This window comes from Mirounga angustirostris, unplaced genomic scaffold (assembly GCF_029215605.1).
Source record: "Mirounga angustirostris isolate CCGP_5_RB_7025 unplaced genomic scaffold, mMirAng1.0.hap1 SCAF_14, whole genome shotgun sequence".
Lineage (NCBI taxonomy): Eukaryota > Metazoa > Chordata > Mammalia > Carnivora > Phocidae > Mirounga > Mirounga angustirostris.
Genome location: NW_026991722.1, coordinates 23,548,281 through 23,571,513, shown reverse-complemented (window position 1 = coordinate 23,571,513; position 23,233 = coordinate 23,548,281). Strand labels below are relative to the sequence as shown.

General features: G+C 53.0%; 1 protein-coding gene across 1 annotated transcript in view; it reads left to right on the top strand.

Moving 5' to 3' along the window:
• Positions 1-21,400, top strand: part of MAPK4 (mitogen-activated protein kinase 4) — a 52,528-nt gene extending 31,128 nt beyond the window's left edge. The window contains exons 2-5 of the mRNA XM_045886329.2: positions 9,590-9,734; positions 10,978-11,139; positions 16,191-16,395; positions 19,099-21,400. Coding sequence (XP_045742285.1) covers positions 9,590-9,734; positions 10,978-11,139; positions 16,191-16,395; positions 19,099-19,804 — 1,218 coding nt within the window. The 3' untranslated portion in view covers positions 19,805-21,400. The remainder of the gene's footprint in view (positions 1-9,589; positions 9,735-10,977; positions 11,140-16,190; positions 16,396-19,098) is intronic.
• Positions 21,401-23,233: the final 1,833 nt, after the last annotated feature.

Sequence of the window (23,233 nt, the reverse complement as noted above, 5' to 3'; positions counted from 1 at the left end):
TGCGCTAATAATAAAGCAGCACTTGGCACAGTGCCTGGCATATCATAAGTTTTCAATAAATGGCAGCCATTATTATGATTGGTTGCTTTCCAGTGAAGTTTTACTTCCCACGGGTCAGCCATCCGGAGGAGACCTCTGTGGCTACTCAAGGAGTCCTCTCATCCTGAGTGGAGCTAGAAATAGAAGCTGCACTAATTGGGGAACCTCGAAAATACTGCTTACCTTTCAAAGCAGTTGCACTAACATCTGTAGGACACTGCTTCTCAAGTGTGGCTCTAAAGTGGGATCACCTGGGGAGTTTTAAAAAGTACTGATGCTCTGGTCCTACCCCCCGGAGATTCTGACATAATTGGTATGGCAGGTGGCCTGAGAATCGGGTTTTCTCTTAAGTTCTCTAGGTGCTTCTAATGTGTAGCAGGTTGAAAGCAGCTGCCCCAGGGTGCCACCAGATTTCCCCTCGAAGGTCAACGAGACAAATGTCTAATTAGGGCCTGGCAGTTAAGGCATCTTCCTGAAGGGAGTTTTTGTCACTTGGGCCCAGCAGGGCCCCTCATTTAAAGGTTGCTGTTGTGGTACAGCATCCTAAGACTCTAGCGCCCCACAGAGGAACGCTTGGGGGCCAGGAGCACAAACAGATGGGGAAACTGAGGCTGAAGTGGCCAAACAAGCCTTCCCTCCATCCACTTGTCTGACCAGTTCACCGGCCCATGCTGGTGAGGATGGGGGAATAGAGCTGGTGATCCTGGTACATCTCCAAACAAACAAAACGTTTTGTCATGTCTGTGAACTGTGGTAGAATTCAGAGTTCATGCTTTGGACCCTGTGCGGATAATGTCCAAAGCTTTTTTTTTTTTTTAATGTTATGTTAGTCACCGTACAGTACATCATTAGTTTTTGATATAGTGTTCCATGACATCCAAAGCTTTTATCTGCGGTGTAAGCTCTAATTTTATTAGAAGACAACCACATTTCAAGAAAGCGCTTTTTAGGGGCGCCTGGGTGGCTCAGTCGTTAAGCGTCTGCCTTCGGCTCAGGTCATGATCCCAGGGTCCTGGGATCGAGCCCCGCATCGGGCTCCCTGCTCAGCGGGAAGCCTGCTTCTTCTTCTCCAACTCCCCCTGCTTGTGTTCCCTCTCTCGCTGTGTCTCTCTCTGTCGAATAAATAAATAAAATATTAAAAAAAAAAAAAGCGCTTTTTAAAAAGAAGCCCACCCCATTGCTCCCACTCTCCTGCTGTTTAAAAGTAAGAGGCAAGGAGCGCCTAGGTGGCTCAGTCGGTGAAGCATCCGACTCTTGGTTTCAGCTCAGGTCATGATCTTGGGGTTGTGGGATCGGAGCCCCGTGTCGGGCTCTGGGCTTTTCAGGGGGTCTGCTTCAAATTCTTTCCCTCTACTTCTGCTCCTCCCCCTGCTCACTCTCTCTCTCTCTCTCAATCTCTCTCTAAAATAAATAAAATCTTTTTAAAAAATCAATAAATAAAAAATAGAAGTAAGAGGAATTACATTGTGCTGAGTGAAAAAAACAGTCGCAAAAGGACCTGATTTTACTGGTACGGGTCAGATTCACAGAGACAGAAAGTAGAAGGGTGAGGCCGGGGGCCGGGGACTTGTTTAATGGGGACAGACTCCATTTTGTGAACTAGAGGCAGGTGATCGTTGGACAACAATGTGAATGTACTCAGTGCCGCTGAATTGTACGCTTGAAAGTGGTTAAGATGGAGAATTTTATGTAAACGTATTTTGCCACAATTGGAAATAAATTATTCTTTTTGCGGGGGGAGACGTACAAGGGTGGGGATAAATTATTCTTCAAAAAGCGATTCTGTTGGGGTGCCTGGCTGGCTCAGTCGGTAGAGCACGCGACTCTCGATCTCAGGGTCGTGAGTTCAAGCTCCACGTTGGGCGTGGAGCCCACTTAAAAAAAAAAAAAGGCAATTCAATTCTGTCATCATTTTTTTTTTGTTTTTTTGATATATAAAGAGAAGTAACCACATGGCGTCTGCAGGCCTATACGAACTTAACTGGGCTTTGGTTGATTTCCATGGAAACCTAGGAAGAGACTGTGCATTTCACCGGCCAGGATCCCCCCTGTGCACAGAGTAGGGAAGGAGCAGCCTGGATGAACGTGGACAGCAGATCAGCACTGAGGGCATCTTGAAGTTAAGGACAGCTCAGTGCAGCTGACTGAACAGTACTTTCTTCACCCATGTGTCCTGTAGCTGCATAAGCAGAATGTACCCGGTGGCTTACCAGGGATTGTCCTGTGCACTGGGCTTTTAAGACTGTGTGTTTCTTTCCTCAGCTTGAGAGATTCCCTGCTGCATATTTTCATGGAAATGAGTTTAATAGAATGAGTTTGGAGTCAGCAATAAGAAAGGCTATTTGGCTGTGGTGTTATTTCTTTTATTTTTTTATTTTTTAAAGATTTTATTTATTTATTTGACAGAGAGAGACACAGCGAGAGAGGGAATACAAGCAGGGGGAGTGGGAGAGGGAGAAGCAGGCTTCCCGCCGAGCAGGGAGCCCGATGCGGGGCTCGATCCCAGGACCCTGGGATCATGACCTGAGCCGAAGGCAGACGCTTAACGACTGAGCCACCCAGGCGCCCGGTGTTACTTCTTTTAAAAAAGGCTTCTAGGGGCGCCTGGGTGGCTCAGTTGGTTGAGCGACTGCCTTCGGCTCAGGTCATGATCCCGGAGTCCCTGGATCGAGTCCCGCATCGGGCTCTCTGCTCGGCGGGGAGTCTGCTTCTCCCTCTGACCCTCCCCCCTCTCATGTGCTCTCTCTCATTCTCTCTCTCTCACAAATAAATAAATAAAATCTTAAATAAAAAAAAAAGGCTTCTAACATGCCTGATAGGGATATTGGCACAAATAAGAATTATACCTTAGGAGGGAAAAGACTGGAGGAGGAAGGCCGCACGTCTTTGCTTAGAGGGGCCTCTGGGAGGGTGTTGTTTTTCTAAATGATCTTTTGATGAGTGTCTCTAATACAAAGAATTAACCCCTATTATAGGTCAGCCTGCTGCTCTGATGGAGAATCTGCCGGGCCTGGGAGTGAGGCAGATCGTTAGTCCGTAGGGCCAGGCATGATATGTAAGATAAGCTAGGGCCTTGCTGGCCCAGGTGCAGCCCTCTGACCTGCAGCATCACCTTGTCCACCTGATGACCTGAGTGTGCATTTAATCGGTCCAGGTCCCCGAGTATTCGGGTGCACACCAAAGTCTGAGAAGCGGTGCTCTGGACACCCACTGGGGGGGTGGTGTTGGCTCATCTCTTCACGAGGTTCTCCATGCTGTGCTTGGATGCCTCTGCCTGTTAGGAGCCCAGTCCTCCCCTGGACAGCCCTGATGGCTTTAGAGGCTTTTCTGATGCTGTGCCTGGATTCCTCTGCCTGTTAGGAGCCCAGTCCTCCCCTGGACAGCCCTGATGGCTTTAGAGGCTTTTCTGATGCTGTGCCTGGATGCCTCTGCCTGTTAGGAGCCCAGTCCTCCCCTGGACAGCCCTGATGGCTTTAGAGGCTTTTCTGATGCTGTGCCTGGATTCCTCTGCCTGTTAGGAGCCCAGTCCTCCCCTGGACAGCCCTGATGGCTTTAGAGGCTTTTCTGATGCTGTGCCTGGATGCCTCTGCCTGTTAGGAGCCCAGTCCTCCCCTGGACAGCCCTGATGGCTTTAGAGGCTTTTCTGATGTGAAAGGCAGCCGCGCTGCATATTCAGTTGGAAGACGCTCCAGCCACACAGCCTGGGGTGGAATCCCAGCTTGCCACCGACAGCCTGTGTGACCCTGGAGAGATTGCTTACCCCCTCTGTGCCTCCAGATTCCTCCCTGTAAAATGGCTATAATGAGAGTCCCTGCCTCACGGGGTTGTTGTGAGGATGAAGTGAGTTCATCCATAAGCAGAGCAGTTTGAGGAGCTCAGTAAATGTTAGCTGTTATTATCCTATTACATAGATTTCTGTCTCCTGCTTTGGCTCACATCTGTCCCCAGAGCCTCAGAGAACAAGTTTAACTCCTCATCCATATGACAGCCTTGCAAACGTCTAAAGGCAGCTCTCGGGACACCTGGGTGGCTCAGTCAGTTGAGCATCTGACTTTTGATTTTGGCTCAGGTCAGGATCTCAGGGTCGTGAGATTGAGCCCCGTGTCCGGCTCTGCACTCAGCATGGAGTCTGCTTGAGATTCTCTCTCTCCCTCTCTCTTTGCCCCTCCCCTAGCTCGTGCACTCTCGGTCTCTGTCTCTCAAATAAATAAAAACTTAAAGGCGGCTCTCATGCCATCCACCCCCTTTATGTTCTCCAGGCTAAAGGTCCCCAGTCTTTCCCAGTCCTTGTGTGACATCTCTTTGATTTCCACAGCATGCCCACCAGAAGGTCTTTTGGGAACTTGCCCGTCTACAAGAATCACAGCATCCATGCAACAACCGCATTGACCCCTAAGGCTAAAAATTTTACTTCTCCGAAGCCTGATTTCTTTTTCCCTTGACCTAGTTTCTTCCAGATGAGACAGGGGTGCCTCTGTGTGCTACAAGGACGTGTGGTGCCCAGGGGCCTTCCCAAGGCCTTCCTGAGCCCCAGGATCCCCTGCTCTCCAGAGAGCAGCATCCTGCTGCCAGCCAGACTTGCAAGCCTCTCCAGGCTGCAAGGGACAGGGACTGCAGAGCCTGTAGCCACATAGCTGCATAAACAACCTGCCGGGTAGTAAGAATCCACAGGAGCCCTACCAGAGGATGCAGACCTGCCCAGGGCAGATGGGAAAGACAGAGCAGCCTCTCACAGCCTCCGCTGGAACTCCTGTCCTACCCACGACCCCTCCTTCCTCAATCCGCAACCCTCCGTGGCTGCCTTGGTTCTTCCTGGTGTCCTCAAACTGGGTGGGGGCACACAGGCTCCCTGGGGAGCTCATTCAAGATGGAGACCGATGACTCAAAGTCAGTAGCTTTGGGCAATCTGTACCTCTCACCAGCACTTCTGATTCTCGTTGCTAGGGGCCTGCTAACTTTCAGAACAAAGGTCATTTTCCTCAGCCCCTTTGTCCACATGCCCAGATGTCTCTCTGTCCCCTGAGCACATTCTAGGTCTTCCCACCCTCTGCCTTGACTCACACTGGTGCCCGTTGTCACCACAGAGCTATCTAAGATGTCTCCATCCATCAAGACCAGCTCAAACCTCATCTCCATGAAGCCTTCACTGACCCACCCACTAAACCAAACCTGCCCCTCTGCATTCTGAGCATGCTTCTTCCTCGCTGCTTACCAGGGCTCTCTGTTTGGTGTGCGTGGTGGTGGAGATCCAGCAATGGACAGTTTAGAGCATGGACTCTGAAGACAGATACCTTAGGCCACATCCCCGTCATATGACCTTCGGCAGGTGGTGTTACTACTCTGTGGAGAGCCTGCATCGAGGGGCTGCTGCGAGGACCGCAGAATGAATGCGTGTAAAATGCTAACACGGGGGCGGGCACCTGGGGGGTGCAGTCTGTTAAGTGTCCGATTCTTGGTTTCAGCTCAGGTCATGATGGCACGGTCGTGAGATCGAGCCCTGCGGGCTCCGTGCTGAGCGCAGTCTGCTCAAGATTCCCTCTCCTTCTCCCTCTGCCCCTCCCTCCCACTCTCTCTCTCAAATAAATAAATAGATCTTAAAAAAAGAAAAAAAGGTAAAATGCTAACACAGTGCTCAGCATGGAGCAAGTCCCACGTAAATGTTGACCGAGATCATTTCCTTATCCTTCTGACAATCATATTGAATATTTCATCTCTCTCTTTTTTTTTTTAAAGATTTATTTATTTATTTGAGAGAGAGAGAATGAGAGACAGAGAGCATGAGAGGGAGGAGGGTCAGAGGGAGAAGCAGACTCCCTGCCAAGCAGGGAGCCCGATGCGGGACTCGATCCCGGGACTCCAGGATCATGACCTGAGCCGAAGGCAGTCGCTTAACCAACTGAGCCACCCAGGCGCCTGAATATTTCATCTCTTTAACTACATTATATGCTCTTTGAAGACAGGGATGGTTTTAATCATCATCTTCATTTCCACTGCACAGGGACAACACATGCCAGAGACTTCCGGTAGAGAAGGTGAGGCTATCAGAGTCCCCCACCATCCTGGCCTGGGAGTGGGGGGCAGCCCTCGGCAGCCATTCAATGTGAGGGGAGAAACCAGCCTTCGCACCTTGTCACACACACACCCCCTACCACACAGCTACAGTTGACTGGGCTTTTATTCTTCAGAGAATGTGTCCCCATTTAAATCCTCCCCATCCCAGGGTGCCTGGGTGGCTCAGTCGTTAAGCGTCTGCCTTGGGCTCAGGTCATGGTCCCAGGGTCCTGGGATCGAGCCCCGCATCGGGCTCCCTGCTCAGTGGGAAGCCTGCTTCTCCCTCTCCCACTCTCCCTGCTTGTGTTCCCTCTTTCACTGTGTCTCTCTCTCTCTCTGTCAAATAAATAAATAAATAAATAAATTCTCCCCATCCCTGTCAGGGGCCAGAAGGGTGAAGTGGAAGGCATATTGGAACATGCCTTTTCCCCCAACCTTCTGTCTCCCAGACACAAGGGATCAGGCTCGGGGGGCTGGTGGAGGCAGACAGAGCAAGTGGCACAGACCTGGAGCACCCCCTCCGCCCATGCTGGCCGCAGATCGGAGCCCACGCTTCTGCTGCGAGTTTGAGCAAGGCTGTTCTGAATTCCTGGCAGGCAGCTAGGACTGAGTGCAGTGTCCCTGCTCCCTCTGCCCAGAGGGTACTCAGAGCGTTAATTATACCTCCCCTCTGGATCTGTTGGGGGTCCCTAATTACCCTCCTCAGAGGGCAGCGGCTGCTAGATGATTTCCCAAACACCTACGGTGCTTTTAAAATCAAAGCCTCCTGTTGGCTGTACCGGACCCTAAAAGGAAGCAAAATGGGCTGGCTGGAGCCATCGCTGAAGAAAGCCCAAAGGCCCCCAAGACAGGGTCTAGACAGGAAATCCTGGCCAGCTGCCTCCCAGGAGCACCTCCAGAATCGGCTTCTCACCAGGAACACCAGGGGACAGGGTGGTAGGAGGAAAGGGACCCTTGGGAAAGGGCAGCTCCAGTCTTGCCTCTTATGTGCTGAGAGGGGGCCATGGAGAATCGTGGCAGTGCTGGTTTCCTGTCTCCTCAGAGCAGTGATTCCTTATGACTCACACAATGGTGCACCACATGGAGACCAGGTCTGACGACTGAGGACACGTCCCTCCATATCCAAATGGAGCTGAAACCATCCCCCCCACTGCAGGCTCTGACAGAAAAGCCATTTAAAGATATCCGTTGAGCCCATCTAATTACTGATTTGTAAGCCCTTCTGATAAAACTGAGTCTCTACTCCTGGGTATTCTTTAAATATACATTTTTTTTTTTTTATTCTAGAAAGTTCTGACTTTCGCCCCATCCACTCCACTGAAACTTTCTTGAATTCAGATCACCAGTATCATGTTATGGGCCCCAGAGCCTCTCTTGCTTGGACACCCAGGGCTCATCTCAGCTGAGGGCAGGACCCCTGCCACCACCTCCTTCCCCATGTCTGCTCTCCCTCCCCCCCACCCCCGCCAGGAAGGGAGCCTCCTCTTTGTTCTCATCCCCCCTTCTCCAGGGCTCCTCTTGCTCCAGAACCTGACAGAAGACACTACAACTTCCCAAATTCTCCTCTGCCCTGTGGCTTCTGAAACACATCAGTATGTCCTCTGTTTTCAAAAGGGCTTGAGGGACAAGTGACCATAAGGAAGCAGCAGGTTCTCGGTTTTCATTCCAAAGTAAGAAAGTGGGTGAACTTTCTCAGCTGCTGTCGTGGCCTGGCCCTCATTTCTGGCCCCGGGGGCAGGCTTGCCCATGCAAACATCTTTCTTTTACTTTCCAGGCAGGTGTTTCAGAAGGAAGCCTCCCTGTGTCCCCATTTCAGTCCTAGGTGCTGCAGCTAGGCAGGTGTTAATGACAGGAAATTCCATCCCATAAAAGACTGCTCGTTTACATATCAGAGAAAACCCCCTTCTGTTGCCTCCCCTCTGGGTGACTCTGCTTTTGTCTTCCTCTGGCAGTCTCAGCCTCTGACTGGAAAATCAATCAAGCCGTTCCTTATTTATGACCCGCCCACCCAGAAGTGAACTTCTACGGTTTGGCTTGTGTCTGCAATTTCTTTAAGGTTTTGGTTTTTTTTTTTTAAGATCTTATTGATTTAGAGAGAGAAGAGGAGAGAGAGAGAGAGAGTGTGTGTGTGTGTGTGTGTGTGTGTGTGTGTGTGTGTGTGTGTGAGTGGGGGTAGGGGCAGAGGGAGGAGAGAATCTCAAGCAGACTCCCCACTGAGTGCGGAGCCCAATGAGGAGCTCAATTCTATGACCCTGAGATCATGACCTGAGCTGAAATCGAGTCAGACGCTTAACCGACTGAGCCACCCAGGCGCCCCTAAGATTTTATTTTTTAAATAATCTCTACACTTGACATGGGGCTTGAAGTCACAACCCCAAGATCCAGAGTCGCCATGTTCCACCGACTGAGACAGTCCCATAGAGGAAAGGGTACTGCTGTCATAATGCAGAGCTCGGAAGGTTTAAAACACTTAATATGTATTTGGTAAACAGATAGATTCTGGATTAATTGATCAAAAGCTGCCGGGTATTTGGGCTTCTTAACTTTTCATCTGCCTGGGTCTGTGATAGTGCTTAAGTCAGTAAAAAGGGCAATTCAAATGCTAAATGGGGAGTTACATCAGCGGATATCAAGACCATCCCTAGAATCTCCCACTGCCTCCCTTCAGTCTGAATTGTCTCACCTTGACCTCCCAAATGGGTCTACCTTCTCTATTTAGAGAGACTGTTCCAGGTCATCCAAATGGACACCTCCCAGGTTACACTGTTGGGCCAACTTCCCGAATTACATAGAGAACAATTTCCGAGTTGCCTGGCTTTATTTTACATTCTGGGCTAAACCACTTACATCCCCACCAAATTTTGTAGGGAGGGATTCCGTCCCAGACCACAAATCCTTGAGTAGTGGCTGAAATCAGCTAGGACATCTATGCCCCCCAAAAGACACTGTGGAGCTCCCAGAATCCTCTGGGCCAACCAGAGCTGCATCCACTCTGCCATTTAGGGCTGTTTCCATACGCCCTTCACCTGCACCTGTTATGAAGCTGGCCTTCTGCATTGTCAGCAGGGGCTTGGCGTCTCTGGCATCGTAGCCACGTTAATTCTAATTCTTAGCACCAAAGTAATTGGCTTGATTTCAAATGTATGGCTATTGCTGAGATTCAGCCACTGGATCAATGAAATTCCAAGTTCTCATCACTACTCTGTTGATAGTGGTAATGAACTTGAGTTTGGCTCCTATGTATCGAGCTTTTGACTAGATGAGGGAAAATTTGTTTTGCATAGTTACGTCAAGTTGGGGTGGGAAAGGCTTCCTTCCAAAATAGTGGTATCTTGCCTCCTTATCCACAGAGGAGAACCGCTGGGCTTCAGGGAAGGCTCCAGAGTGAAAGGATCCCGGATGGCGTGCTGTCTTCGGGTGGAAAGAAACAAGAAGGCACTTGGGGGAGAGGGCATCTCTGTACATGGCTGACCAACGGAACTGGGGTTTTGTCTTCCAGGGTTATCTGTCAGAAGGGCTGGTAACCAAGTGGTACCGCTCACCGCGCCTGCTCCTCTCCCCGAACAACTACACCAAAGCCATCGACATGTGGGCCGCCGGCTGCATCCTGGCCGAGATGCTCACGGGGAGGATGCTCTTTGCTGGTAAGTCACTAACCATGCCATCTTCCTTCTCCTCTGGTGTCGTTCTATAAAAAGGGAGAACTGATTGAAAGAAAAAAAACCCCACAAACAAACCAAAAAACCATGCTAACCACAAAACATCCTAGTCTTTCTCTTTAAAATGACCTGTATGGCTTTATGGACTTACTTGGAGGCCCCTTATCATTTCTGGCAAAATACTGGAAAGGCTAAAAATAGCCTTTTGAGGGCAGAACCTTTAAAATCAAGTAACTACTTCTGTTCAGACACCTTGAGATTGACTGCTGGAAACATCCATCCTACATTTTCAGCCCCTTCCTTTTCTCTCCCTGCCACTGTGAGTGGTCAGTCTGGAGTGTTCATTTGGCGAGGGGACCCCACAAGGGGCTCCCAGAGTCCCTGAACTGACCCTCCATGAGCCCACTCGGCGGGGGAGGCTGAAGGGACCACTTCCGCGCAGAGCCTGAGCCGTAGACCCCTGCTGGGGCAGCATCCGCTCGGTGCTCCACCGGGTGTCGTTGGGGGACACGGAGGAGCCCCAGCATAGGCCGCCGGCTTCTGGCAGATTGGAATCCTGTAGGCATCGGTGGTATGGGGAGGGCACTCTGAGCAGCTAGATGAATCTGGGGACTTCTCAAAGATAGAAAGTCTTCGTTAAGGATTTAAACTGGTAGAAGTAAGTGGAAAGGCTACTCAAGCAAAAAGGGAAAATGGAAGCAATGGGAGTAAGAACAGCCTGTGGGTCGAGGGGGACAGCGAGGGGAGAGACCTGACGCCCACCAGCAGCGCCAGAGCGCTGAGAGAGCGTCAGGGCGGCAAAGACGGGTTGCGTTTCTGAGACTCATAAAGACTGAAGCTGCCTGGCAGGGAGAAGGTGCTCAGTAAGTCATTATTTAGTGAGGGAATGAAGGAGCAAAGGAGAATAAACGCCTGACTCCATCCTGTCCCAGCACACTTCTTCCACGGACCTGGCATAGCCTGTCTGGCTGACTCAGTCTATATCAGACGGGTCCATTCCAGAGGCAGAGACATTTCATAAAGCCAAGCCCCAGAGATGGCAAGCAGCCTGCTTATAGTCACACAGCAAGTTAGTGGCCGAGTGAGGACCAGAACCCAGGTCCCCTGGCACCTAGAGCTGCTCCCAACGGCCGGCGCCGCCCCTCCCCGGCCTCCCAGAACCACACTGGGGCTTCCGTCACCCCAGCCACTTGGGCAACACTTAACCATCTGGTGTTTGGCTCCCCAGGGGCTCACGAGCTGGAGCAGATGCAGCTCATCCTAGAGACCATCCCTGTGATCCGGGAGGAGGACAAAGATGAGCTGCTCAGGGTGATGCCTTCCTTTGTCAGCAGCAGCTGGGAGGTGAAGAGGCCGCTGCGCAAGCTGCTCCCCGAAGTGAACAGCGAAGGTACCTCGGCCTGCAGCATGGCCAGCCTCCGGGAGGCTGCGCTCTGGCTTCGCCCTGGGGGGCCGGGCGGGTGGTCTCCTTCCGGAACGACCAAGCCTAGTTCCAGACAGAGAGGCCAAGGCCACGCCACTGTGGCGGGAATTTGCCCTAGCTACTTCCAGACTGAGCGTCATTGGCTCCCGGAGTTCGGCCATCAGGCAACTCTCCAGGCCATGCTTGGTGGTCTTCCAGAGTCTACCCCCATCTTTGCTTCCTTTTCCTTCTCGTCTTTCTCACTTGCCTTCCTCCCTCTCCTCCTTCATCTCCCTCTCCCTTGTTCCCCTTGATGATGTGGTGCAGAGAACATGAGTTTTACCAGCTTGAGACCCAGACCCAGACTCAATTCCCAGGTGCATCGGGAGTAGCTGTTTGGCCTTGAGCAAGTTTCCTAACTTCTCTGCATCTCAGTTTCCTTAACTGTAAAAGGGGTACAGTAATTCATGTCACATGGGGACATCGTGACGGGTAAGTAAAACAGAATGTGTAAAGCCCCGGGCAGAGGATAGTTGCTCCATCATCTTAAATGTTAACATTAGGGGCGCCTGGGTGGCTCAGTCAGTTAAGCATCTGCCTTTGGCTCAGGTCATGATCTCAGGGTCCTGAGATCGAGCCCCACATCGGGCTCCCTGCTCGGCCGGGAGCCTGCTTCTCCCACTCCCTCTGCCCCTCCCCCTACTCGTGCTTGTTCTCTCTCTCAAATAAACAAAATCTTTTTTTTTTTTTTAAAGATTTTATTTATTTTTTAGAGAGCGAGCAAGAGAGAAACAGCATGAGAGGGGAGAGGGTCAGAGGGAGAAGCAGGCTCCCCGCTGAGCGGGGAGCCCGATGTGGGACTCAATCCCAGGACCCTGGGATCATGACCTGAGCCGAAGGCAGATGCTTAACCATCTGAGCCACCCAGGCGCCCAAATAAACAAAATCTTTAAATAAAACTTCAGCATTATCACTGGGCCTCATACCTACCAGAGGCTTCCCTACCTATGTTAGGTAGGATACAGGTTCAGCCAGTTGGAGGAGACACCCAAATTCTTAGTGGCTTAAATAAGATTTATTTCTTATTTAAGAAAAAAGAAGTTAAGAAGCGTATTTCTCTCTTCTATAATAATCACAAAGCAGATAGTCCAGGGCCAAGACAGTGAGCCTGCTGTACAAAGTCATCCAGGGGCCCAGGCCCCTTCCATCTTCTTCAACCATCCTTGGGTACTGCCCTTGCTACCTGGAGGAAGGTGGGGAAGGAGGGCAGGTCCGCTTGCCCTTAAGGTCATGAGCCGGAATTTGGACACCTCCCTTCCACTCATGTTTTATTGACCAGAACTTAGTCCTGTGGCCCCAGCTCACTGCAGTGGAGGTGGTGAAATAGGTATTTATTCCCCACCACTTGGTGTCCATTATTACGAATGAGACCATCAAGAAACCAAGAACTTGGACCACCAGTGTCTTCTAACAGTGTCCTTGGCCATGATCCCCACTCAATCATAAGCTGCCTCAGTTTTCTCTTCATTAAAGGGGAGGAAGGATCATTTCATTCACCACAAATTAAGACTCAGCCCATCTATATTTGTGTCCTAGGGCCCTGTAGAAATCCCACCATGAGACAAGAGGTGTATTCACCTCTCAGGAATTCTGGATCAGGGACGTGTCACCCCCTCCCCTCCCCCAAGCAACCACACACACAGCAGCCCCTCGGTGCCTTGGCTGTCAGAGTGGTGGGCTGTTTCTCAGCAAAATCAGAGTTGGTCCCGATAGGAGATAAAGCTCCTCAGTGTCGTCAGCAGCATCCCCCAACGTGTATTAAGCCACCACAGTGCTAGAGATGGAAGTTCAGAGACAGGACAGGTGCACTCGCTGGGAAGATGGTGAGAACAAAGAGGTGAGGTGAGAACAAAGACTGAGGAACACATCCTAAGGGGCCAGCAAGAGCCCCGGGTATTTGGGGGAGAGGAAGGGAGCAGAGAGGGACTGAGAAGCTGGCCAGGGGGACATGGTGAGGCCCGGATCAGCAGGACGAGTCACAGACCTGTTGGTAGGAAGTGAGGCTGGAGAGGTGAGAAAGGCCGAGAGGCCAGTGAGTTTGGACTTGATCCTGTAGCTGAACAGGTGTTCACTAAAGCCAGGCTTGCTCCACTCTCCCGCTGTACCAAAACTCAACTCCAACCAAAACTCTCTCACCAGCCTCTGGCCTTGAAAAGAGGTCTCCAGCTGACCTCTGGCTTTAGGAGAATGAGGGGTCCCAGGAATTAAAATATCGGTGGGGGGAGGGCACCAAGCCCACCCACCCAGGAGAGCCGGCTGGTGACCTGCGGTCCCTCCTTCCGCTGTACATCAGAGGCCCCACAGGCCTAGGAAGAGGCAGAATGTCTCTCTGGCTGTAGCCCCCAGAGGCTCAAAGGGCAGCCTGAGTGACTGTCCCTCAGCAGCTGACACAGCCGCCGGAGCTGGACGAGGGAGACAGGCCCCGAGACCATCATATCGAGGCCTCACTTCTGAGGTCCATTTAATCTATGAAGTAAATGTGTCACAAGTAACAAATCTGATGAGGAAACCTAATACGGAAACAAGTAAAAGGAGTGCTCTGGGTGAAGCAGGGTCGGGCCCACCTGCCTCTCAGTCTCCAGAGGTACCCCTGAGGATCCTTCCAGAACCCTGGGGGCTTGGAGAAGTCCCGTTTGAGTTCACTGGGCCACAGGAAGGTGACAGGATGGTACAGAAGTTTCATTATATTAGAAATGCCTTCAGAACATGTGGGGAGGTTGAGCCCAGAGAAGAGGAGTTGGGGATTGGGGAGGGTATGGTGGTTTCTGTATTGAGAAAAACAAAGCTGGTGCCATGGCAGATAAATCTGGAACCTCCAGGGTGACCCTGCTAGCAGTGTATGCACGGCTCACCTCCAGTCCGGACAGAGTGGGGGAGCCTGGGGCTCTCCCAGGACCCAGCTTGTCAGAGAAGTGTCTGCCATCTTCAACACACAGCTTTCAAGGTCCCCCTTGGACACCCACTTCTGGCCGAAGCCAGGGGAAGAGAGGGCAGAGACTCTTGCAGGAGGCTTTTATGCATCCAGCCTGGAAGTGGGGTCCACACATCACTTCCTCCCCTGCTCGCCAGGCCCCAGTCACACAGCACATCGAACTGCAGGGCGCACTGGGAGATGCAGGCCAGTGTGTGCCAGGCAGAGGGGCCTTGCACAGGACCTGGCTGCATGCTGCGCCCTTGAAACCTGAGGGGACCGATCCTGGGGAAGAGAGAACATGCCGACATGGGGGACTCGCAGAGGGCAGAGCTAGGCCCGGGGGTAGAGGTTAAAGAGGGTAGATTTAGGTTAGAGACAAGAAGGGATTTTCTAGTATTTGGGCTTCCGGAAGCGTCTGGCACCTGCTAGAAGACCAGCTGTCAAGAAGAGGAAAGAGGAGACTCGTTTTTACTAGAGTCAGTGGGGTAGACTTCGGGGTTGGCACTTTCCAACTTCAGGGTTCGCTGGGTCTTTGTTAAAAATAGTGATGCTGGTAATGATGCCTGCCCACGTTTAGAGCTTCAACTCTCTCCTGTCCTTGTCAGAAGGTCCAGAGTAATAGGCTGGGCCGAGGGAGGGCGGCAGCCCAAAGAGGGCAAGGCTTGCCCAGCCTGGAGCCAGACAGGGCCAGAGCGGGCTTGCACTGCGGAGCCTGATTCTTCCAGGCCCTTCCCATCTGTGAGGCTCTTTCAGGTCTCCAGCCCTGACCCAGAGGCACCCCCTGAGCCTCGGCGCTCTCGGCGGTGATCAGAGCTCCTGCTGCTTTATGGATCCTTCGGTCTAGGCGTACAGGGCAGCACCACATCCTCCTGGGGGCCGTGACCCTCTGAATCCGTCGATTTCCTGAATCATTGATGAATTCTCCTGCAAAGAGACCCAGGGCTGGTGTGAGGGGCAGGGTCGTGGTTGCGCCTTGAGGCTCTTGAGCTCTTGAGGCTCTCTCCCTTGCCACAGGGGAGGTAACACGATTAGCCCAGTCGTGATTTAAGTGGAGCCTCCAGCACTGAGAGGTAATGCAAACCTCCAGGCTAGACCTTGCCCTGAGATAACCCAGCGCAGAGCCCACAAGGCAGATGGCTGCCCCTACCCCCGCTTGGGAGAAAGGACACCAGTTCCGTGCACAGAGCTGATCTGTAGCCAGTGCGCACCCACACAGCCCGATTGGCTGCCGAAATTTCGATATACTTTCATGCAGGTTGGCAGCCAGCCACCACACAAGGCTTCAGAGTGTCCCTTCCTGTCCCCAGGTTCCAGCTGCCTAGGACCTCCCCTTGATCTAGACCCTAGTCCCCAGGAGGGCTTCAGCTTGGTGGTTAAATATTTTAATATCAAGCCCACCTGCCCTTGTTTGTCAAACCTCCAGGAGCAACCTATGGTAGGAAGGCTGGACTCGGGAGCCCTGGGCTAACAGGCCGTGTCACACCTGCCTCACCTTTCGGTGACCTGCCTCACAGGCTCCTCCACCCACCCCAGCAGCCCGCAATCTGCAACAAGTGGGACTGGGTGTAGAGACACCTCGGCTCCCCCTGACCCCACAAATGGAGTCACCTCTGAGGTGTGTCCCATGCTGTCTTGTAGAGGATGCCTCCCCACCCCGCAGTAGGACTGAGCACCAAGTGCCCACAGGAGGAACCTGCTCATGCGCACATCCCGTACTGGCTTCTTCCCCCCTCCCCTGCCTGTGCTTCCAGGGACGGTCACCACACAGACTATCTACAGCGCAGTCTCTGTCCCTGGAGAAATCCAGCGTAAGGCAGACTTTAGCCCCGCACCTGCTCTTAACCAACGGCAACTTGAGCAAGTCACTTTACCCCGCTGGGCCTCTGTTTATTCATTTGTGAAGTCAAAAAAAGCAGTATCTGCTCTGAATTCATCACTGGATTGTGATGAGGGTCACAAGAAAGGAGAATGGCTAAAAACCTTTTTACAAATGGGAAAGTACAAAAAAATGTCTCTGCTAGACAGGGCAGTGAATGACCTTCATGCCCTGTTTTGCTCCCCGCAGCCATCGACTTTCTAGAGAGGATCCTGACCTTTAACCCCATGGATCGCCTAACAGCCGAGATGGGGCTGCAGCACCCCTACATGAGCCCATACTCATGCCCCGAGGACGAGCCCACCTCACAGCACCCCTTCCGCATTGAAGATGAGATCGATGACATCCTGCTGATGGCTGCCAACCAGAGCCAGCTCTCCAACTGGGACAGGTGGGGTTCCAGGAGCCTCCAGCCCTGGAGTCTAGAATCCACGTTCTCATCCTCCCATTTCTGTTTTGCCTCTGGTCCTCCATGACCTTTCCCTCTGTCTCCCAAGCTCCATATCCCATGGGGTGCTTTCCCCCATTAGCTTCCTGCCTTTCTCTCTTGTCCCTAGGCACTCCCACTAGATGAGCATGTGTGGGTCAGGGGCCTTCCTTTGTGCGACCCAGCCACTACCCCTTTCCTCCCCACCCTGAGTATACCAGAGCCAGGGCTCAATACAATGTTCAGCGACATTTAAGGAGTACCCATCACTGGAACGCACTTCTAGCAGACTGGGAATCTGCCCTAGAAAGGTAGATGGTGCCAGTGCACGACAAGGAGACAATGTGACATTTATTACCGCATAACACTTTGCCAGGGTCCTCATCATTGGCACCTCCCAAGAGTGCCATTAAGGGGAGTACCATTATTATTACTGCCCAGGGACACATGACGGAGCCACAGCTCAGAGAGGGTAGAGACTAGCACCTTGCCACACAGCTAATGCCTGCCTCGTGGGGGGCCTCCTTGATCTGCATCTATGTCAGATACTGCTGAGCAATCACAGGACTCTTGCCTGCTAAACCAGGCTGGGCCTCCGAATCCTTCCCCACACGGTGTGCCCGGAAGTCACTACCAGTGATTCAGTGTTGGGTAGAACCCACAATTTTTAACAATCTCTGTGTAGGCATGTTAGGATTTTTCGGGTCCCTTCCTATTCTGATGTTGAGATCAGGCAGCTAAACATTTGGGCATCACCATCTGCTAATCCGGGGAGGGAGAGCCGAGAGCGGCTCAGTTTAGAAATAGAAGTCAGGGGCTTAGCAGCTAGGACTCTGAGGGTGCCTAAGTGGGAGCCCCGCTGCTGTGGGAATGTGACAGCTAGTTACATAAGTGACAGATGAGCAAGTTCTCCTTTTCAGTCATTTGACAGATGATAGGTTTCAGAGTGAGGAGGCACGGAGGGAGGGCCAGGGCAGCGCTGCTATTTTTGGACAGGTTTGTGGGTTTGTTGTTGTCAATTGTTGTTATCAAGAGTTGCCAGCAAATAGAGATTAATGAAGACTCTTCCTTCTGCTGCCCCCATGCTTTTCCCGCCCTTGACTGTGGTCCCTGCAGCCCCTCCCCCTCCGCTCCACGGCGCTTGAGGGCACAGAGCGCTGGCCCAGAGAGGCCCATCCCATGCTTATCATGGCTGTGGTGCAGGGCTGGGGCCAGGAAAACTGTCGCAGGGTTTCTTTGGCCACTGCCCACCAACTCTGACCATTTCTAAACCTGACACACTTCTGCTCCTGACTTTCCCATCACACCTGCGTGAAGGAGATGGGCAGTCCATGGGCAGCCTCCTTCCTACAGGCCCTCCTGCTTTGGGCAAATGGCTTAACCTTGGATGAGCACCAGCATCCTTATCTGTAAGGCAGCGTGATCATCCTAACTCCACAGTCTCTGTGAAGACTTCAGAGAACCAATGTTTGGCCTTCGGTGTGTAGCAGCCAGGGATTAGGGTCTTTGCAAGTTCTTCCTCCTAGAAATCTCTGCGATTTCTAGGACCCTTGTGGGAGGAGGCGGTGTTCGCCTCTGGGGGTGACTCCTGCGCTCATGGTGTCACTGGGCAGTGGGCATGCAGTCCTGGGGCCTCCCTGTGCCTCGCAAACCACATCGTGTGGACCGCTCTGGGCGCCTGCCCTTTCACAGCCAAACCTGCCTGTCCTAGGTGGATTGGCTGTTCCCGTGTGAGCACGAGGCATCCTGTACCATGAGCAGCTGGTCGTTGGCTCCCTCCACATGGTTCTGCATAGAGCACCTGGCACAGGGAGGAGAGGGCCCAGCTCGAGCTGATGGCCTGCACACCTGCCCTTCATTTGCTCTTGGCTGGCTGACTTTGCTCTCCCTGGCCGCAGGGCAGTTGACAGAAGGCAGAATTCCAAGGATCTCTGGCCTCTCCTGAGGGTGTCTAGAATCTTTCCACTTGCACTGCACTGATGCAGGGTGCTGGGGGGGGCATCTAACCAGACCCACTAAGGCAAGAGATCTTAGCCCTGACTGTACCTTAGCATCACGTGGGGATGTGTTAAAACCGTGCTGATGCAGAGCCCCAGTCGAGACCTGCTGAATCAGGATGTGGGGTGATTCTAGTCTGAACCAGGCCTGAGAAGCACTCATAAGGGCCCTGCTACTCAAAGTGTGGTCCCCGGACCAGCAGTATCAGCATCACCTGGGAGCTTGTTAGAAACACAGAATCTCTGGCCCCACCTCAGAGCTACTGGATCAAGAGCTGCAACTCAGTGAGGGCCCCAGGCGATTTGCGTGCAGGTCAGAGTTTGAGGAGCGCTGCACTGGTGGGATCCGTTTGAAAGGAGGTTCCAGGAGGACAGGGACTTTGTTGTTCTGTTCACTGCTGTGCCTGGCAATGCCAGCGCCTGGCACACAGTAAGGTGCTCAAGAAATAGCTGTAGGGTGTTGAATGAGTACAGAAGAATACAAGGGTTAAGCCAAAAAAATCCGTCCCTCCACCGGAACCCCGGGGGGGCGGGGGGCGGTCACAGGACCAGAGGGACAGGGAAGGAACGGAAAGGCAGTCTGTGCGTGGCAGACAGGGATGAGGGGGCTTGGCTCCCTCGGGGAAGGCACCTCCCCCGCGGGTCCAGTCGCCCGCCATTCCGTCTGTCTGCACCCTTGCAGGTACCCTGTGAGCCTGTCATCGGACCTGGAGTGGAGGCCGGACCGGTGCCAGGACACGAGCGAGGTGCAGCGCGACCCGCGCGCGGGCTCGGCGCCCCTGGCGGAGGACGTGCAGGTGGACCCGCGCAAGGACTCGCAGGGCAGCTCGGAGCGCTTCCTGGAGCGCTCGCACTCGTCCATGGAGCGCGCCTTCGAGGCCGACTGCGGGCGCTCCTGCGACTACAAGGTGGGCTCGCCCTCCTACCTGGACAAGCTGCTGTGGCGCGACAGCAAGCCGCACCACTACTCAGAGCCCAAGCTCATCCTGGACCTGTCGCACTGGAAGCAGGCGGCCGGGGCGCCCCCGAGCTCCGCGGTGGCCGCCGACGCCGGGCCGCACGAGGACGAGCCGGCCAGCCTCTTCCTGGAGATCGCGCAGTGGGTCAAGAGCACGCAGGGCGGCCCCGAGCGCGCCAGCCCGCCCCCCGACAGCCCCGAGCGCCGCCTGTCTGCCTCTCCGCCCGGCCGCCCGGCCCCCATCGACGGGGGCGCCAGCCCCCAGTTCGACCTGGACGTGTTCATCTCCCGCGCCCTGAAGCTCTGCACCAAGCCCGAAGACCTGCCGGACAATAAACTGGGTGACCTCAACGGCGCGTGCATCCCCGAGCACCCCGGCGAGCTCGTGCAGACCGAGGCCTTCTCCAAAGAAAGGTGGTGAGGGAGAGGGGGGAGCTCCAGGCCCCCTGAGCGGAGGCCACCCAGGGAAGCCGGGCCTGGCAGGAAGGGGCTGGCCGCCCCCCACCCCGTACCTCCACCGCCCCTTCACCCCTCTCTGCTGCCTTGGGGTTAGCAAAACACAGGAAGGATCCGAGGAGGGAGCGGAAGGTCCATTTCTTAAACTGCCTTAATAACTAGCCTTTAACCTCTGGGAACAGGTTTGAACAGGAGCCTAGTTTGGGGGTTGATCACTTTCCCAGCGAAGAGGGGGCCCTTGCGTTTTACAGGTGGTGGGGTGCGAGGGAGCAAAGTGTGTTAGACAGCAGTCTGCAGGCCCTCCCACCTGGCCGGGTGCAGAGCAGTCTTGCCGGCGGGGTGTTGAAATGGTCTGGCCGAACTAGCCTCACTGACAGAGGAAGGACAGTGAGGCCCCCAGAAGCCAAGGGATGTGCTTGCCACCAGGGCGAGGCTTGAGGCCCAGTCTCCTGGGCCAGTGTCTGTCCACTCTAAGCTGTCTTCCTCTGCTGGGGTCCCTGTGGCTTTCCAATCTGAAAACTCGGTCCAGGATGTTTCTTCCCTGCCCATCACCATCTGACCAATCCCATCTTTTATTCAGAGCAACGTTACTTATACTCCAAAATGGGAAACTGAGCCAGTTCTACCCCACTGACCAACCAGATGTTTTCTGGTTCCTCAAGTACTTCCGTAGTCCCACCTGCCACACCCCTGTATTTGCCGCACCCCTGCGTGGTCTGAACACCTTGGCTCAGATCAGTTTGGGGTCTGTGGTCCAAGAACTCATCTTCCAGGCCTGGGCACACACCTCCTCCAGAACTCCCTATGCACTTTCCTGACACATGCACGGATGCAAGGTCATGGCCCCAGTTCCCCAGGGGATCTCATACACAGGTGAGTTGGAAGACAGCAGTTCCAGTAACAGCTGCAGCCCAACACCCAGCCACATACACAGAACCCACCCGCAGATACATACAGAACTCCTCTCCCAGCCTACCTCGGGAACTAATGTTCTTGGCACGAATTGCTGATTTGGAGTCAACAAGGCCACAAGGTGCCCGCCACAGAGCAAATGTGTTAGGAGAGAAGATTTCACACGGGACCTATCGTGCTTCGTGAATACTGACCTTGATTTTGATCATCCATTTAGCCCTGGCAAAGAGCGGTCCCTAAAGAAAGGCATGGAAAGCCAGTGGCCTTAGGGGCAAGGAACCCAGCAAGGTAGGAAGATGGGAAAGGCAGGGTGCCGACCACAAAAGTCCTCAGGAGTCAGGCACCAGCGTAGAGACCCCAGGACACAGGAAGGGCTTCCAAGCAGCCACGCCCCTCATAACTTCAGGCTGAGTTTGGAGCAGGTACACCGAAGGTGTCCTCGCCCACAGAGCCTGGGGTGATGGTGTGTGGGCAGAGCAAGCCCTCTGCGGAAGCATTGTCCATCCCCTGGAATGCTCCGCCATTCCCACCACTGGTATTCTGCTCCCCCCTGCACCCCCAAAGATACCCACAGGAGGTCTAGCCAGTCTGTAAACAGAGGACTCCCCAGCGTTGGCCTTGGGCTGTGTTCATCCTCACCTTGACAGCACCTTAAACCTATCAGCTAACTAAGAGTTGTACATTGAAACCTGCAACACGTTAGAAACTTATATTTAAAAAGAATTAATCACACTGACCATAATTTTTAATGGAAAATATGTAAACATGAAGTGTTTGGGTTTCTTTTTCTTTTTTTCTTTTTTTTTTTTTAAAGAAAAGGAAATATACACCGCTCCTCATGTGCCATTTGTCCTCAGAGCGGCTTTACTTTTTTGGTAAAGGACCAAGCTGCTGACCTTGACCAGGAGTTCATATATAATTGTTATTATAGAGGAATTGTTATAACTACTCATGTTTTCAAAAGATCTATTAAACTTGATCAGGACGGGCCAAATAAAGTTTTATTGGAACACAGATTCCTTTATTCATTTAAGTATGCTCTCATTCATTTACATATTATGGGCAGCAGTCTTGGGCAGCGGTTGATTCATGGAGCCTGGCTGGCTTCTCCCTGCATCCCTGAAACCAGGGTTTTGAGGTGTTGCAGTCAGTTGGAGGGGAGGGGAGGGGAGCGGAGAATCTATATGGATTGGTAGTGAGGGAAGTGAGTCCAGAACCACCTGGGTCGGGTGTGGTGTCCATCCTATAAATTTCAAACCATATCTCGGAGTTAACTCCAACCCTTCTGAGGAAGGCTGAGCCAAAGGTGGCACCATTCCCAAAGGGGCCAACGTCATGAGATTTGGGGGAGCCAGCATCCACAAATGCCTGCCCGAGCCACACTTCACAGGTGCCCAAGAGTCCCCTCAACTGAAGTTCACCCCTTTGTAAGACCCGTCAGGCGCCTCTGCGCCCCGTGCTCCAGGGTCAACTCTACATCCATTCATTCACATATTGTCTGATCCTGTCTCCTGTCTTCTACTCCCAACACTTCTGACACTGAGTTTTCCATGCCAGACAGTTCTCCAGTTCTCTGCACAGGCGTTGGACGTGGTGTTCCGCCCCTCCAGACAGCTTCTGCCCAGCGTGGGGCCTGATCTGTGCAGTAAGGAAAGTAGGATGGGGCACTGGCTTAGTTTCCTTCAGAGGCAAATCCTGAGACAAAAAATCAAGTGCAAGTAATTCAGGAGTGGGAGGAATGAGCTCAGACGACACTGCTAGAGCGATAGGGAAATGAGGGGGAAGGGAAGGAAGCGGTCAAGGTGCAAGTCACCACTGCGGGAAGAAGGAAGCGTGTGGAATGACAAGCTTGCGGCTAAGAGCAAACCTCTTCAACGATTGCCTCACTTTTGGTCTCCCAGAGCAGCTAGCAAATGAACCATAAATGGTTTACATCTTCTCCATGTGAATTCACGGGCTCAATACTAAGAGTTGTAAATGACTGAGAAATGCCTTTGCAGAAACAAAGACACTGGGAGCCATGTTGAGTTGGTTCGAGCCATTGGCATGGTATCAAACATGGTTGTGGGGGTTCCAACATCCATCACCGTCTCAACTTGGTTCCCTCAAATCAGTCCCTGAGATGGGGGTTCCTCAGCAAGCGATTGATGGAAGGAATGCCCTAAGCAGAGGGGGAGGACAGGAAGCAGATCAAGGTTGGGGAAGAATGCTCAGCCAGCATGTGGCCCGGGTAACCGAGACCAGCTTCAGCCTGACGCCACAGAGAGCTCGGGAGCATGAATTGCACGAGGGAGTTGATCCCTCCTTGAGGAAAAGAGAACAGCCTTTGTGGCCCCATGTCAGCTAGTCATTGGTGGCCATGGGGTGGTGGAGGAACAGCGCATTCAGCCAAAGCCAGTTCTCCCAGGAGCAGCTGTGAGCCACTTGGCAGCCAAAACCCACAGCAGCTGGGCAATGGGTACACTCACCTCACCTGCTGAAG